The sequence below is a fragment of the Nycticebus coucang genome, chromosome 22, assembly GCF_027406575.1.
Source record: "Nycticebus coucang isolate mNycCou1 chromosome 22, mNycCou1.pri, whole genome shotgun sequence".
Taxonomy (NCBI): Eukaryota; Metazoa; Chordata; class Mammalia; order Primates; family Lorisidae; genus Nycticebus; species Nycticebus coucang.
In genome coordinates, this window is record NC_069801.1 from 43,106,403 (window position 1) to 43,121,979 (window position 15,577).

Here is a 15,577-nt window from a genome sequence, read left to right on the forward strand (position 1 = left end):
TACAAATTCCTCAAAAAATATAAAGATATAAAACCGGCTTGGCGCCTGTGGCTCAAGCGGCTAAGGCACTAGCCACATACACCTGAGCTGGAGGGTTCGAATCCAGCCTGGGCCTGCCAAACAACAATGATGGCTGCAACCAAAAAATAGCTGGGCATTGTGGCGGTTGCCTGTAGTCCCAGCTACTTGGGAGGCAGAAGGAGGAGAATCGCTTGAGCCTAGGAGTTGGAGGTTCCTGTGAGCTGTGATGCTACGGCACACTACCCGGGGTGACAGCTTGAGGCTCTGTCTCAGGAAAAAAAAAAAAAAAAAAGGCTCGGTGCCTGTAGCTCAAGCTAAGACTCCAGCCACATACACCAGAGCTGGCAGGTTCGAATCCAGCCCAGGCCTGCCAAACAGCAATGAAAACTACAACCAAAAAATGGCCAGGCTGAGGCAAGAGAATCGCTTAAGCCCAGGAGTTGGAGGTTGCTGTGAGCTGTGATGCCAGAGAACTCTTCCCAGGGTGACGACTTGGGGCTCTGTCTCAAAATACATAAATAAATTAACTAATTGAAAAAAAGATATAAAACCAAAGCTTGTTTTTTGCACATAATGACATCTGGTCAACGTTTGCTGAATAAATCAATGCACATGTTCATAATTTCTCTCTTCATTCAATTCCTTCATAACTGTTAAATATATCTCAGGGGGAAAAAAGAGCAATAGTTACCCAGTTCCAAGAACTAGTTTGTGAGTGAATACTAAGTTCCTGACTAACCAGACATATACTTGACTAAAGCCTGTTACTGATACCCATTTAGTCAGAAAATTAGTGCCCAAGCTGGCAGTGATAGTTTTAAAATTTGTTCACAGATTTTTTATGATACTTTCCCCCTTGGTAGAGATTAATTTCCCTTTCCTTAATTGAGGGCTATACTCAGAGACTTGCTTCTAATGAACAGACTATGAAAAAATTTGCTGGGTAAGGCAGCACCAGCCTGAAGTTCCAGCTGTTCTAGAGGCTGAGGTGGGAGGATCACTTCAGCCCAAGAGTTCAATGCCAGCTTGGACAACACAGCAAGACCTCACCTCTTAGAAAAATAGACTATGACAAAATGATAGATAATGGTTTCTGCTATTAAGTCATTAAACACTGCAGCTTCTGTCTTGCTTTGGGGAAAGTCAGTTGCTATGTTGTGAGAACATCCATGCAGACCTCTGGAAAAACCAGAGGTGAGAACAGGAGACCTCTGCCAACAGTCATGTGAGTGGGGCTGGAAGTGGATTCCCAAGCCTATCAACCCTCAGATAAATGTAGTACTATACAACATCTTAACAGTAACATAATGAGCCCCTGAGGCAGACTCACTTAGCTAAGCTGTTCCTGAACTCCTGACTCACAGAAACTATGAGGTAATAAATGTTTGTTGTTTTAACCACTAAGTCACTAAGTTTTGGAGTAATTTGAGTCCCTGGGAAGAGAAGTGGCCACATTCTCTAAAGCTTAGCAGTAGAAAAAATGATAAGCAGAGTATTTTATGTTATAGGTAGGGGGTTAGGACACAGGCTATGTTCTCAAAACCTTATCAAAGAATTACCTCAAACAACTTTTACTTTTGCTTTGTATACCTTCTGTATTTGCAGTTGGTCAGAGACACTTATCCATTATCACCATGTTCCTATGTCCAAAATCAAACCCCAAAAGATAATGGAAAATTCCCATTGGAAACTGAATGCTAAAAGCATGCTATGTCTAGCTGAAGAACGATGAAGATGGGTTACAGATACCATAGGCTGTGCTTCACTGCTATTCCTTCCATGGGACTTTCCAGGTCATTTCTCATGAACAGGCACTAATTTGGGACTGTAGCTTCAATCAAAAGCCTTTCCCCCAAAAGCTGGCTACTTCAAATTAACAGAATTTTAGAGCTGGAAGGGCTCTAAAGGACCACCCAACTCTGAGTTGCCTCTGGCTCTGAATTGGTTTTCGACCCATTTAAAAGGCCCAAAAACCAAGGCAGATGAGATTCGGGGGACAGGCCCAAGGTCAGAGCCAGGACCAGAGGTCTAGAATCTCAAGCTGGTGTTCCCTCTACTTTACCCTGCTAGTTTCTGGAAAGATAATTAAGATCGATCGAGGTTGATAACTCTACATCATCAATTTTACTTTTTTAAAACTCACATGTGCCTCAAGAGCAAACCATTTCTAAGGCAAGTGCGTTGCCATAATCTGGCACCACTTTTCTTAGCTCTTTTTGTTTTGAGACAGAATCTTACTTTCTTGCCCTCGGTAGACTGTTGCAGTGTTATAGTTCACAGCAATGTCAAATTCTTGGGCTCAATTGATTTTCTTGCCTCAGCCTCCCAAGTAGCTGGGACTACAGGTGTTCGCTACAATGCCCGGCTATTTTTAGAGACAGGGTCTTGCTCTTGCTCAAGGTTGGTCTCAAACTCCTGAGCTCAGGCAATCCACCCACCTCGGCCTCCCACAGTGCTAGGATTACAGGCATGAGCCACCATGTCAGGCCTATTTTTCTTAGTGAGCTCTTGAGCTGGAGGCCTCTGACATTAACTTTTATTTGAAGCCTGAGGTGGTGAAGGTAGGGTTAAGGTGAGATGTGTGCATTCTCAATCAGTGCTGTTCAAACTACTCTGCAGAGTCCTAGGGGCTGTGGAGGTGCCTTGAGTCCCTCCACCTCTTGTTGTAGCTATTAGACTCTGGGGATTTACTTAATAGGATTTTGTTTGGATAAAGATTTCCTCCCACCACTTTAACAAGAAGCTTGCAGGCCAAGAGTACAGTGTGTAGGGAGTTAGAGACAGAGAGAGGGGGGAGAGTTTGGTATGTGTCTCTCATGGAGGGTTATGGAAAGGCCTCTCCTTATTCACCCCTGCCTTTTGTTCTCGACTCTCAACATGAAGTAGTTGTCTCCTCTTTCTAAGACCCAAGATGATAAACATACTAACTCCCTGTGTTGGTCAATAAAGAGGTATTATAACAAACGTGATTTCTCCCTCTCTTTTAATCTTCCTATCTGTAATCAATGTACCAGGTCCTGCCCATTTTTATCCCTACATATTTCTGTGGTCATTCTCTCTCTTCTACCTCTACTATCATGCCTCTAACTCAGGTCTGCACCACCTCTTGCCCAGATCATTTAAACTGTCTCCGAAATGATCACACTGACCAGACCTGAACTACACAACTACACAATGTTTAAGAAGCAAATAATTAAGATTAATGTTCTTAAAACCTAGCTTTTTATGGGCTATTCCTTTTTTTTTTTTTTTAAATTAAATCATAGCTGTGGACATTAATGCAATTATGGGGTAAAATGTGTTGGTTTTATATACAATTTGAAACATTTTCATCAAACTGGTTAACATAGCCTTCCTGGCATTTTCTTAGTTATTGTATTAAGACATTTATATTCTACATTTAGTAAATTTCGCATGTACTCTTGTAAGATGGGCTATTCCTTTTAATGACTCTTTCATGTCCTCAGTTTAAAGCCTAACCTCTAAACACAACCCACTAAATCTCCTTTTTTTTTGTTAATACACCAGTGATACCAACCTATTTGCAATACCCAAAGTCATTTTATGACTGTTAGCATTTATTTAATGCTATTCCCTCTGTCTAGAACATGTCCCCTCCCCCACCCCTTGTCCTTCCTTTATCTGGCTAAACTCTTGCTGATCTTTGAAGGTTTAGTCCAGGTGTCACCTCCGGGAAGCCTTCTTACTCCCTGTGGGCCAGGGACACCACACCACCCCCCAGAACCCTCTGCATCTCTCCATCCTAGCACTTACTGTATGTCCATACAATCACCTATTAATATTGACACAGATGTAGAGCCATAGAAGGCTTTGTTTTAAATATTCCACAAACTTTTCAGCAATAAAGTTAGTACAGAAGAAACCTCTAGTTTCCATGTATTTCTGTTCATTTCAGGTTAATGCTTTACCATAGTTGAAAATACTTTGCCTAAACAGTACATTTCATGCATGAGTTTGCAATGGATCATATATTCATACCACATTTCTGGGTTTCTCTCTCTAAATCATAAACCTTTACAATAAATTCCAATATGTCTAGTTTTATACTTGTTTCTGTTGGAACCTCACAGTCAAGGTAATTTATATGAGGTAAATATATGTTGTCTGGTATGCTATCAAATGTTATAACGCCAGGAAGCAAAATTTAATAATAATGATAACTGTGCAGCAGTTTAAACAAACCAGAATGAGGTGGCAAAAATGGCAAAAAAACAGAATGCATCTTCTGTGACCTCTATCTAGGATCCACTTTTAATTTTTTTGAGACAGAGTCTCACTAAGTCACCCTCAGTAGAGTACTATGGCATCACAGCTCACAGCAACCTCAAAACTCTTGGGCTTAAGCAATTCTCTTGCCTCAGCCTCCCAAGCAGCTGGGACTACAGGTGCCCGCCATAATGCCCAGCTACTTTTTGTTGTTGTTATAGCTGCCCTTGTTGTTTTGGCAGGCCCAGGCTGGGTTCAAACTTGCCAGACCTGGTGTATGTGGTTGGTGCCCTAGCCACTGAGTTACAGGCACGGAGCCAGGATCCACTTTTTTTTTTTTTTTTTTTTTGTGGTTTTTTGGCCAGGGCTGGGTTTGAACCCACCACCTCCGGCATATGGGACCGGCGCCCCACTCCTTGAGCCACAGGCGCCGCCCAAGGATCCACTTTTAATATAGTTAAATGTTGTGTTTTGCTGAAGATCAGAAATATAGTGCAATCTCTATTTTGTTACTCACTCCCATGGTCAAATAAAACTTTGGCTTTTTTTTTTTTAGACAGAGTCTCACTTTGTCACCCTGGAGAGTGCCTTGGTTGTCACAGCAACCTCAAATTCTAATGCTCAAGCAATCCTCTTGCCTCAGCCTCCTGGGCAGTTGGGACTACAAGTGCCTGCAACAATGCCTGGCTAATTTTTCTGTTTTTTTTTTTTTTTTTTTTTTTTAGTAGAGATGGGGTCTCACTTCTGCTCAGGTTGGTCTTGAACTCCTGAGCTCAAGCAATCTTCCTGCCTTGGCTGCCCAGAGTGCTGGGATTACAGGTGTGAACGAACCACCATGCCTGGCCCAAGTCAAACTTTGTAATTATCAGCAACTATATACTTCCTCCAAATTTCAATTTGAAACATTTTGTCTATTATTTTCTATCTTCTAGATTGCTCCCATCTCCAACAATCCTTCAATTCTTACTGTCTCTAACCTTCCTTATGTTTTCAATTTCCTGTTTATCCAGCTTCCATTCCATGGTCAGCCTTTGCATTCAGCTTCCTGACTTCCAATTACTTTACTATACCACTTGGCTAAACAGTAACGTTAGGTAATCCAACTCTCAGCCTCCTCTCTCTGTGCCTGTACCTGCATACTCATTCTCTCTTCCATTCTCCAAGACATTTTCTATAAAAGAAGAGACAGTAAATATTTTAGGCTTTTGAGCCATACTGTTTTTGTTGTAGAACAAAAGCAGTCATAAAAATATGTAAGGAAGCTGGGTGTGGTGGCTCACACCTGTAACCCCAGTACTTGGGAGGCTGAGGTGGGTGGATTGCCTGAGCTCACAGGTTCAAGACCAGCCTGACCCAGAGTGAGACACTGTCTCTAAAAATAGCTGGGCATTGTAGAAGGTGCCTGTAGCCCCAGCTACTTGGGAGGCTGAGGCAAGACAATCACTTGAGCCCAAGAGTTTGAGGTTGCTGCTGAGCTATGATGCTACAGCACTCGCAAGGGTGACAAAGTGAGACTCTGTCTCAGAAAAAAAAAAAAAAAAGAATGTAAGTACATAAGCAGGGCTGTTCTAATGAAACTTCACTTACAGACACTAAAATCTGAATCTCAAATACTTTTCCAGTGTCATATTTTTCTTTAAGCTTTTCTTCCCCAACCACTTACAGATATAGAGACTGTTAACTCCAGGGCCTTATTAAAATAGGCAGTGGGTTGATTTGGCCCACAGGCTTTAGTTTGCTGACCTTTGTCCTACTCAATAATCTCACACTTCCTCTTTGACTCAAATATCCAACATTTTTCCATTTTTGCTTTCAACTGATGACCTTTCTTTCTTTTCACTAAGCAATCTAGAAATTCTACAACCTATGATTACCTCTATCCATTTAATTATATCTGTGTCCTTATACTATGGCTTCTCTCTTGTTTTTGTACTCCTGGCAAGTATCAACCCCTCATTTCCAGACTTGCCCACTCAAAAATATCACTTCCCCCTTCTTTTTCCTATATTATCAATATTTCATCTCTACTGGATCTTTTCTGTCAGTATACAATATTATGTTATTTCTTCCACATTTAAAACAAAAAAAATGCCCTTGGCCCCACTTCTCCCTCTCCAGCTAATGCCCCATTTTCTTTTCCCTTTACAAAAATGCCTCTTGAGTTTCTATGCTTGTTTATTCTTCCTAATTTCTCTTCTCATCCTCTCTTAAGTCTACTCCTATCACACTTTTATTGAATCGGTCCTTTGAAACTGCTCTTATGGAGCTCCCCAGGGACTTCCATGTTTGTGAAATCTAGTAAATTCTCAGTCAGCATCTCATTTGCCCAATAAGCAAGTAAAATTTGGCCAGCTGGGCAGTTCCTATTCTTGGAAATATTTTATCTTAGCATCCAGGGCATTCTACCATCTTAATTTCCCACCTACCTCACGACCATTCCTTCTTAATATGATTTAGTGATGTTGCTTCATCTCTCTAGGGCTTGGTTCTCAGACCTCTTCTCTATCTTTACTCACTTCTTTGGTGACTTCATTTAGTTCCATGGTTTAAAATACAATCTGTATGCTGACAATATCCATATTTATATCTCCAGTCTAACTCCAGTTTCATATACATATATCTAACTGCCTACTACTTGGATATATAATAGGCATCTCAGATCAGATATAACATACCCAAAAGTGAGCTCCTGATTTTCTTCCCAAATCTATTCCTCCTGCAATCTTACATGTATCAGTTAATGGCAACCTCATTATTGTCAGATAGAATTCTGGGTAACTTCCGGTTGAATGCGACGAATGGAAGGGTTTAAATGGCAGGAAAAATGGGAGAGATGGGACTGAATACTTTCAAGAGTAATAGATAGGGAAGTAGAGTCCTCACTGTGTCCTAGGCTCAGGGACTACCATTACTGGAGATACTGGCTGAGTGATATCACTTCTTCCTTCCCATTTTGTAGCTGGTAAGAGAAAGAAAAAAATTAGTAGATGTTATAATGAAGAATGTCAGGGGGAAGAGGCTCTAAAATGTCCACCATTTTGAAGGAATCTTGAACTTAGTCTTTGCCAGGTAAATGAGACTGAAATGAGCAAGGAGTAGATAAACAGGTTGTGCAGTAGTCCTAAACTGCTCCTGTCCCCTAGATGTGCAAAGAGAACACAATGGGCATCATTAGTTATGGGTCTGTGCTTTATCCCAGTGACTCTCATCTGGGAATGGGACAAGGAGGAAAGGAAACCACTATGTATGATCAATGCAGCACATGCGAGCAGTGTGGAAGAAGATAATTAGACTGAGAATTATCCTACTCTGAATTCTTCCCTACAATTAAGAACTGGATGTGTCTTAGATTCAGAATTATTGAATTTTAGAAAGGTTAGAGGTGCAGATACTGTACAACTGTATATTATGCAACTCCTCATAATCAAACATATTAATATTTCCCTAGTAAAATACTTACTATAAATGCCCTTACATTATTTTAAGTCAAGATGTAGTTACCAAATGAGGCCCAGTTCAGGTGAAGGCTTTTTTTTGTTTTGGGGTTTGTTCTTTTTTTTGAGACAGAGGTCGTGTTATGTTGCTCTGGCTGGTCTCAAATTCCTGGCTGAAAGTGATCCTCCTGCCTCTGCCTCCCAAAGTGCTGAGATTATAGGTACGAGCTACCATGCCTGGCTGAAGGTAAGGTTTTTTTTTTTTTGTAGAGACAGAGTCTCACTTCATAGCCCTCGGTAGAGTGCTGTGGCCCCACCCAGCTCACAGCAACCTCCAACTCCTGGGCTTAAGCGATTCTCCTGCCTCAGCCTCCCAAGTAGCTGGGACTACAGGCGCCCGCCACAATGCCCGGCGATTTTTTGGTTGCAGTTTGGCCGGGGCTGGGTTTGAACCCATCACCCTCGGTATATGGGGCCGGCGCCCTACTGACTGAGCCACAGGCGCCGCCCTGCAGGTAAGGTTTTGTGACCAAATAAGTATGAAAGAAACATTATTTTCAGAGCCTGTGGATTTCAGAATTGTGTAATAATGACTGATGATCTGTATTAAATTCAACTCGGAAGAGCTTGAGCAAGACAAAATTATTATAAACTTTAAATAACTAAGAAACAAAGTACATGTAGCTCTCTGGAACTTTATCTCTCATAAGCTTTGGCAGAGGAGTAATACCTGTTAAGGCTATTAGGTATGTCCAAAGAGGTAAAAGTTAATTCTTACCAGAAATGTGGAATCCATTTCTGCTGTCATTAGCACTATGCCCTTTTCTTCCTTAAGTTCAGGGTAGTGATATAAAACCAGTTGGCTGGCTGCAGCTTCCCCTCGGGTCTGCAAGGAGGGACACTTATCAAGGTTCAATAAGATACCATCACAACAAACTGCAATTTCAGAGCAATAGAGAGTCTAGAGGAAATTCTGGCTCTTAAGAGCCCCTTGGGTGGCTAGTGAGTTGGAAGAGTGGTGTGTGTGGGCAAAGTCAGGCCTGCAAAGGCACAGTGAAAGTGACAGTTTGCACAGTGTTATTTGTGTCTTCAGCTGGAAAAGGTTTGGCTTTTTTCTCAGAAAATGTTTACAGTAGGCAGTGAATCCTTCATTGTGGCCATACATTTAAAAACAAAACGGCACAAGCAGATACCAAATCAAGTTCTAAAGAAAGCAATGTGCCTAGTAATTGCCACTTTTATGAACTAGTACATTTCATAGCTGAAATCTACTCCCTTTGGCTGGCTCCAAAGATTGAGCTCTTTAAAGCTGTAGCAAAAACTGGAGAGTCTGCACATGGGCTATATTTGTAGTGTGTAGTTTTAAAACATAATCTGGGTGGGAGGTGAAGGGGAACAGAAGAATGGAAACATAATTTTATGAAGAATGGTTAGGGCAGTGGCTACTAGACTTCAAGCCTAGACAAGGAAGAAAGTATGGGTTCAAAGCTAAAATTCCTATACAATGTAGAAGGAAACAAATAACATTCAAAAAAGATCTCCGGGCTTCATCTTTAACATTTCAGCAAGAGTCATTTTAATTGTCAATTCCTAACTATTACTAGTGTATTCTTTTTTTTTTTTTTTAATTGTTTGGGATCCATTGAGGGTACAAAAAAATTAGGTTGTATTGATTACATTTGTTAGATAAAGTCCCTCTTATAATTGTGTCCCACCCCCAAGAGGTGTGCCACACACTATACTAGTGTACTCTTTTTTTTTTTTGAGACAGAGTTTCACTCTGTTGCCCTTGGTAGAATGCCATGGCATAACAGCTCACAGCAACCTCAAACTCTTGGGCTTAAGCAATTCTCTTGCCTCAGACTTCCAAGTAGCTGGGACTATAGGCACCCACCACAACACCCGGCTATTTTTCTGTTGCAGTTGTCATTGTTGTTCAGCTGGTCTGGTCTGGGTTCGAACCAAGCCCCATAACTAGCATACTCTTAATACTTCAGCCTCTCAGTTCTATTGAATATACTTCTAATATTATACTAATTATTTTTATCATAATTCTATATTATGCTAATCATTTTGATTATAATTATGTTACCAGAACTTTCTCCAAAACTTGGGTATGAGCTTTGTGAGGACACGAACCTGGTCTCATAGATTTCCATCCAGGTCTTAGTTCCCAAGAAAATGACATAATGTTTTAGTTCATAGACTTTGGAGTCAGATAACCTAGACTCAAACCTGACCCTGGTCACTTGTTAAAATAGCAGTGTGAACTAACTTCTTTGAGCCTGTTTTATTCTTCATAAATAGAAAATAATAACAGTAACTATCTTATGGCATATGTATCAGAATGAGATGACATAATGTATGTAAAATATCGGGCATATAGTAAGTACATCAAATGTTGGTGGCTATAGTATGTTCTTTTTTTTTTTTTTTTTTTTTGTAGAGACAGAGTCTCACTTTATGGCCCTCGGTAGAATGCCGTGGCGTCACACGGCTCACAGCAACCTCCAACTCCTGGGCTTAAGCGATTCTCTTGCCTCAGCCTCCCGAGTAGCTGGGACTACAGGCGCCCGCAACAACGCCTAGCTATTTTTTTGATTGCAGTTCAGCCCGGGCTGGGTTTGAACCCGCCACCCTCGGTATATGGGGCCGGCACCTTACTGACTGAGCCACAGGCGCCGCCCTATAGTATGTTCTTAACAAATGATTGCCAGATGAATTACAAAATAACAAAGTAAAAAGCTGCTCCCTCATTCTATTTTGTATCTTCTTGTACTCCAACTTCAAACCCTATATTGTAGATGCTTATTTTTGCCAGATTTGGTCTTTAAATAGAGAATGCCTTTCCTAGTTACGATCTGATTTCAAATATGAATTTTTATTTTAAAAGCTTCAAATGCTTTGACTCTAACTTTTAAATCTAATATTTGGGACTAAAAGAAAGAAAAAGAAGGAAGGAAGAAAGCAAACTAAATAACATTCATTAAAAGGAATCATTCACTTAGCGTGTTGGAAAGTGCTGAGTTGGTTAAGAAAACACATATAAGACAGGGAACCTTCCTCAAGGGGATTATAACTTGAGTTAAAAAGATAACGAAAGATAACCATCATAACTTCATGTTGTGAAGCCATGTTTGTTAAGTAGGGCACATGCAGTAAGTAGGATGGAGGTCAGGGGAGGAGACTGAAGAGACTTAGGAGGAGAAGGTGTTTTGGAGTGTTTTCCAATTTCTAGGTGTTGAGTGGGGCCTAAAAAACTAGTCCAACAGGGCGGTGCCTGTGGCTCAACAGAGTAGGGCGCTGGCCCCATATGCCAGAGGTGGCGGGTTCAAAACCAGCCCTGGCCAAAAACTGCAAAAACAAAACAAAACAAAACAAAAAAACCTAAAACTAGTCCAACATAACAAAGTATGACAATTTCATCAGTGGTATAGCAAAAAATGCTAGGACTTGGTAGATAGCTTATGCCTCTGAGTCTCAGCAAAGGCTCCTAGTCTCATCAAGGGGTAGTCCTCTTGAGGAAGAATGCAAGCCACTTACCTGAACATTTATAAGTGCAGTGAAGTGGAGTTCAGTACCTGTCCATTGTCCTACGAAGAACTCATAACCTTCTCTTCTTGGCAGCGCACACAGAAACTATGGGAAGTAGATACATAAGAGATAAATGAATAAATGAAATAATTTGGTCTATAGCTAACCACCTGTACCATTCACTCTGTTTCTTCAATATTTGGTTTTACAATAATTACGAAATTCAGGCCAGGCATGGTGGCTCATATCTGTAATCCCAGCACTTTGGGAGGCAGAGCCAAGAGGACTGCTTGAGGCCAGGAGTTCAAGACCAGCCTGGACAACATGGTAAGATCCTGTCTCTAAGAAAAAATAAAAGAAAAATTAGCCAAGTGGAGTGGTGTATGCCTGTGGTCTCAGGAACTCAGGAAACTGAGGGAAGAGGATTGCTTAAACCCAGGAGTTGGGAGTTGGAGGGTGCAATGAGCTATGACTGCACCACTGTCTTCCAGCCTCAGCAAAAGAGTGAGACCATATTTCTAAAAATAAATAAAAACACATAAATTATGAAATTCATATGATAATGTAATAAACAGTCATACACTTCTCAATCCACCTAAAAAAGAAAGCGTTAGAGACACAACAGAGGCTCCCTCTATACCCCATTCTAATCCCACCCCCGGGTTACCATCTACCCTGCATTTGGTTTTTCTGTGGGCTAAATTAGCCATACCTGGCTCAGGGCCTCACTATGTTGCCCAGTCTGGTCTCGAACTCCCAGCCTCAGGTGACCTTTCTGCCTTAGCCTCCTAGAATGCTGGAATTAAGGGTGTGAGCCACCACGCTTGGCTTATTCTACATTTGGTATCTGTCATTCACTTTCATATTTTTATACTTTTAATGTATATGTGTATAAATATAAACAAAAATAGTTTGGATGTTTAAAAACTTAAATTTTATCAAAGTGCATGTATACTTTTGTAACTTGCTTTTCTAATTTCACATTACACTTCTGAGATCTACCCATGTTGATAAATGCAACACTATGAATTTTTCGCTGTTGTATGAAATTCTACTGTAGAAATTTATCACAATTGGGTTTATCTGTTCTTTTCTTTTTTTCAGACAGAATCTCAAGCTGTTGCCCTGGGTAGAGTGCTGTGGTGTCATAGCTCACAGTAACCTCCAACTCTTGGATTCGAGCAATCCTCTTGCCTCGGTTTTTCTATTTTTAGTGGAGATAGGGGTCTCGCTTTTGCTCAGGGTGCCTCGAACTCATGAGCTCAAGCAGTCCACCTGCCTTGGCCTCCCAGAGTGCTAAGATTATAGGCATTAGCCACCAAACCTGGTTATCTATTCTTTTCTTAATGAATATTTGGGTCTTTTTCAATTCCTAAACTTTCTTTTTTTTTTTTTTTGTAGAGACAGAGTCTCACTTTATGGCCCTCGGTAGAGTGCCGTGGCCTCACACAGCTCACAGCAATCTCCAACTCCTGGGCTTAAGCGATTCTCTTGCCTCAGCCTCCCGAGCAGCTGGGACTACAGGCGCCCGCCACAACGCCCGGCTATTTTTTGGTTGCAGTTTTGGCTGGGGCTGGGCTTGAACCCGCCACCTTCGGTATATGGGGCCGGCGCCTTACCGACTGAGCCACAGGCGCCGCCCAGTCAATTCCTAAACTTTCTAATATTGCTAAAATAACTTTTGTTCCACTTGTTGTAAATTACTTCATCTTCTATCAGTTGGGGCTAATATTGGAACATGGCTTAGACTAAACACCAAGAAACAATTAGTTTCTTGTTCAAGATGTTTAAAATTGGGGAGAAGCGAGGGAGAAGAGAATGGTGCCAGAACAAAATTAAGTATTATCAGTCTAATGAACAAAAGTCACAGAATTGGCTTTGTGTTGTTTTTCATTCTATGCCCTGTGTAGGTACTGTGGTGTCCTATCTCACAACCTTGAACCCTGGGGCTCAAGCAATCTTCTTGCCTCAGCCTCCCAAGTAGGTGGGACTACAGATACCTGACATAATGCCCAGCTATTTTATTTCTATTTTTAGTGCAGACGGGGTCTTGCTTTTGCTTAGGTTGGTCTAAAACTCCTAAGCTTAAGCAATCGACCATCTTGGCCTTCCCAAATACAAGGATTATAGGTGTGAGCCATTGTGCTTAGCCCAGAACTGGTTTCTTATTGCCAACATCTCAGGCTCCAATTTACTGTTATTAGATGAGATAAACTTATCTATCAACTGCCTGATAGCTGATCCCTTGCTAGAGAAAAAAATTTTTTTTAGAGTTTTAGAAAATTTAATAAATTGCACATATTTAAAGTATATAATTTGATGAGTTTTATATACATGTACTGGGAAACCAAAACTACAATTAACATAACAAATGCCTGTATAATCTCTAAAAGTTTTCTTGTGTCCAACTATACTTCCCAGTATTCAACTGTTCATAGGTAATCACTGATTGTTTTCTGTCTCTATAGGTCAGTCTGTACACTTTGTAAAATTCTGTATAAATGGAACCACAGACTATATACTTCTTTTGGTTGGTTTCTTTCACTCGGCATAATTGTTTTGTGATCTAACCATGTTGTTGTATGTGTTATAGTATATTCCTTTTTATTGAAATTATGTACATACATCATTCTGTCTTTCCACAATTTCACCAAATACATTCTCTCTTTCCACAATTTCTATGCACCTGTGATGGACATTTGGATCATTTCCAGTGTTTGGTTATTACAAATAAAGCTGCTTGAACATTTGTACAAGTTCTCTTGGGAAAGTATCTAGAAAGGGAATGGTTAGTTAGTACAGCAGATATATGTCTAACCTTTTTTTTTTTTTTGAGACAGAGTCTCACTATGTAGCCCTGGGTAGAGTGCCATGGTGTCGCAGCTCACAGCAACCTCAAACTCTTGGGCTTAAGTGACTCTCTTGCCTCGGCTCCCAAGTAGCTGGTACGATAGGTGCCCAACACAACGCCTGGCTATTTGTTGTCGCAGTTGTCATTGTTGTTTAGCTGGCCCGGGCCAGGTTTGAACCTGCCACTCTTGGTGTATGTGGCTGCTGCCAAGCCTAACTTTTTTTTTTTTTTTGAGACAGAGTCTCAAGCTGTCGCCCTGGGTTGAGTGCCATGGCATCACAGCTCACAGCAACCTCAAACTCCTGGGCTTAAGCGATTCTCTTGCCTCAGCCACCCAGGTAGCCGGGACTACAGGCACCTGCCACAATGCCTGGCTGTTTTTTTTTGTTGTTGTTGCAATTGTCATTGTTGCTTTAACTGACCCAGGCCAGGTTTGAACCTGCCAGCCTCGGTGTATGTGACTGGCAGTCTACCCACTGAGCCACGGGCACCACCTATATGTCTGACTTTTAAAGAAATCACCAAACTGTTTTCTGAAGTGCTTATACCATTTTATATTATCACCAGCAAGAAAGGAGAGTTTTAGTTGTCCAAATCCTCACCAATACTTAGTATGATCAATCAAAAATTTTAACTAGCAATAAAGATTTTAGCCAGTGTAGTGGTATCTCACGGTGGTTTTCATTTGTATTCCAATTATGACTAATGATATTGAATATCTTATCTGCCATTCTACTTCTTTGGCAAGCTGTCTATTCAAAACTTCTGTCCAGGCTTGGTGCCCGGAGCACCGTGGTTATGGCGCCAGCCACATACATCTAAGATGGTGGGTTTGAACCTGGCCCTGGCCAACTAACCAACGACGACAACTGCAACAAAAAATAGCCAGGTGTTGTGGCGGGCGCCTGTAGTCCCAGCTCCTTGGGAGGCTGAGGCAAGAGAATCACTTAAGCCCAAGAGTTTGAGGTTGCTTCTGTCCATTATTACTTTTTTTTTTTTTTGAGATAGGCTCTCACTCAGCTGTACAGGCTGGAGTATAGTGGTATCATCAGAGCTTACTATAACCTCAAACATCTGGGCTCAAGTGATCCTCCTGCTTTAGCCTCCTAAGTAGCTGAGACTACTAGCACGTGCCACCATGTCCAGCTAGTTTTTCTAATTTTTGTAGGGTTAGGATCTTTTTAAACATTTTTTTCATTTTATTTATTTATTTATTAAATTATAAAGAGGTAGATCATCTATCTATTAATGCATTTATGGAGTACAATGTGCTGATTTCATACACAGTTTGGAATGCTTACATCTGTACTGGTTAATATATCCCTCACCTCATTTACTTAATTATTGGGATAGGATCTTAAGATGTTGCTCAGGCTGGTCTCAAACTCCTGGCCTCAAGCAATCCCCCTGCTTTGGCCTTCCAAAGTGCTAGGATTATAGGGACAAGCCACCATGCCCAGCCTTTTGTCTATTTTTATTTTATTTATTTATTTATTTATTTATTTTTTGT

General features: G+C 41.0%; 1 protein-coding gene across 3 annotated transcripts in view; it reads right to left on the bottom strand.

Moving 5' to 3' along the window:
- The window catches only part of ATPAF1 (ATP synthase mitochondrial F1 complex assembly factor 1), a 44,612-nt gene that overhangs the window by 10,845 nt on the left and 18,190 nt on the right, over positions 1-15,577 (bottom strand). For all 3 annotated transcript variants that reach the window (XM_053575741.1, XM_053575740.1, XM_053575739.1), the window contains 2 exons: positions 11,226-11,321; positions 8,461-8,568 (listed from right to left, as the gene is read on the bottom strand). In XM_053575741.1, coding sequence (XP_053431716.1) covers positions 8,461-8,568; positions 11,226-11,321 — 204 coding nt within the window. The remainder of the gene's footprint in view (positions 1-8,460; positions 8,569-11,225; positions 11,322-15,577) is intronic.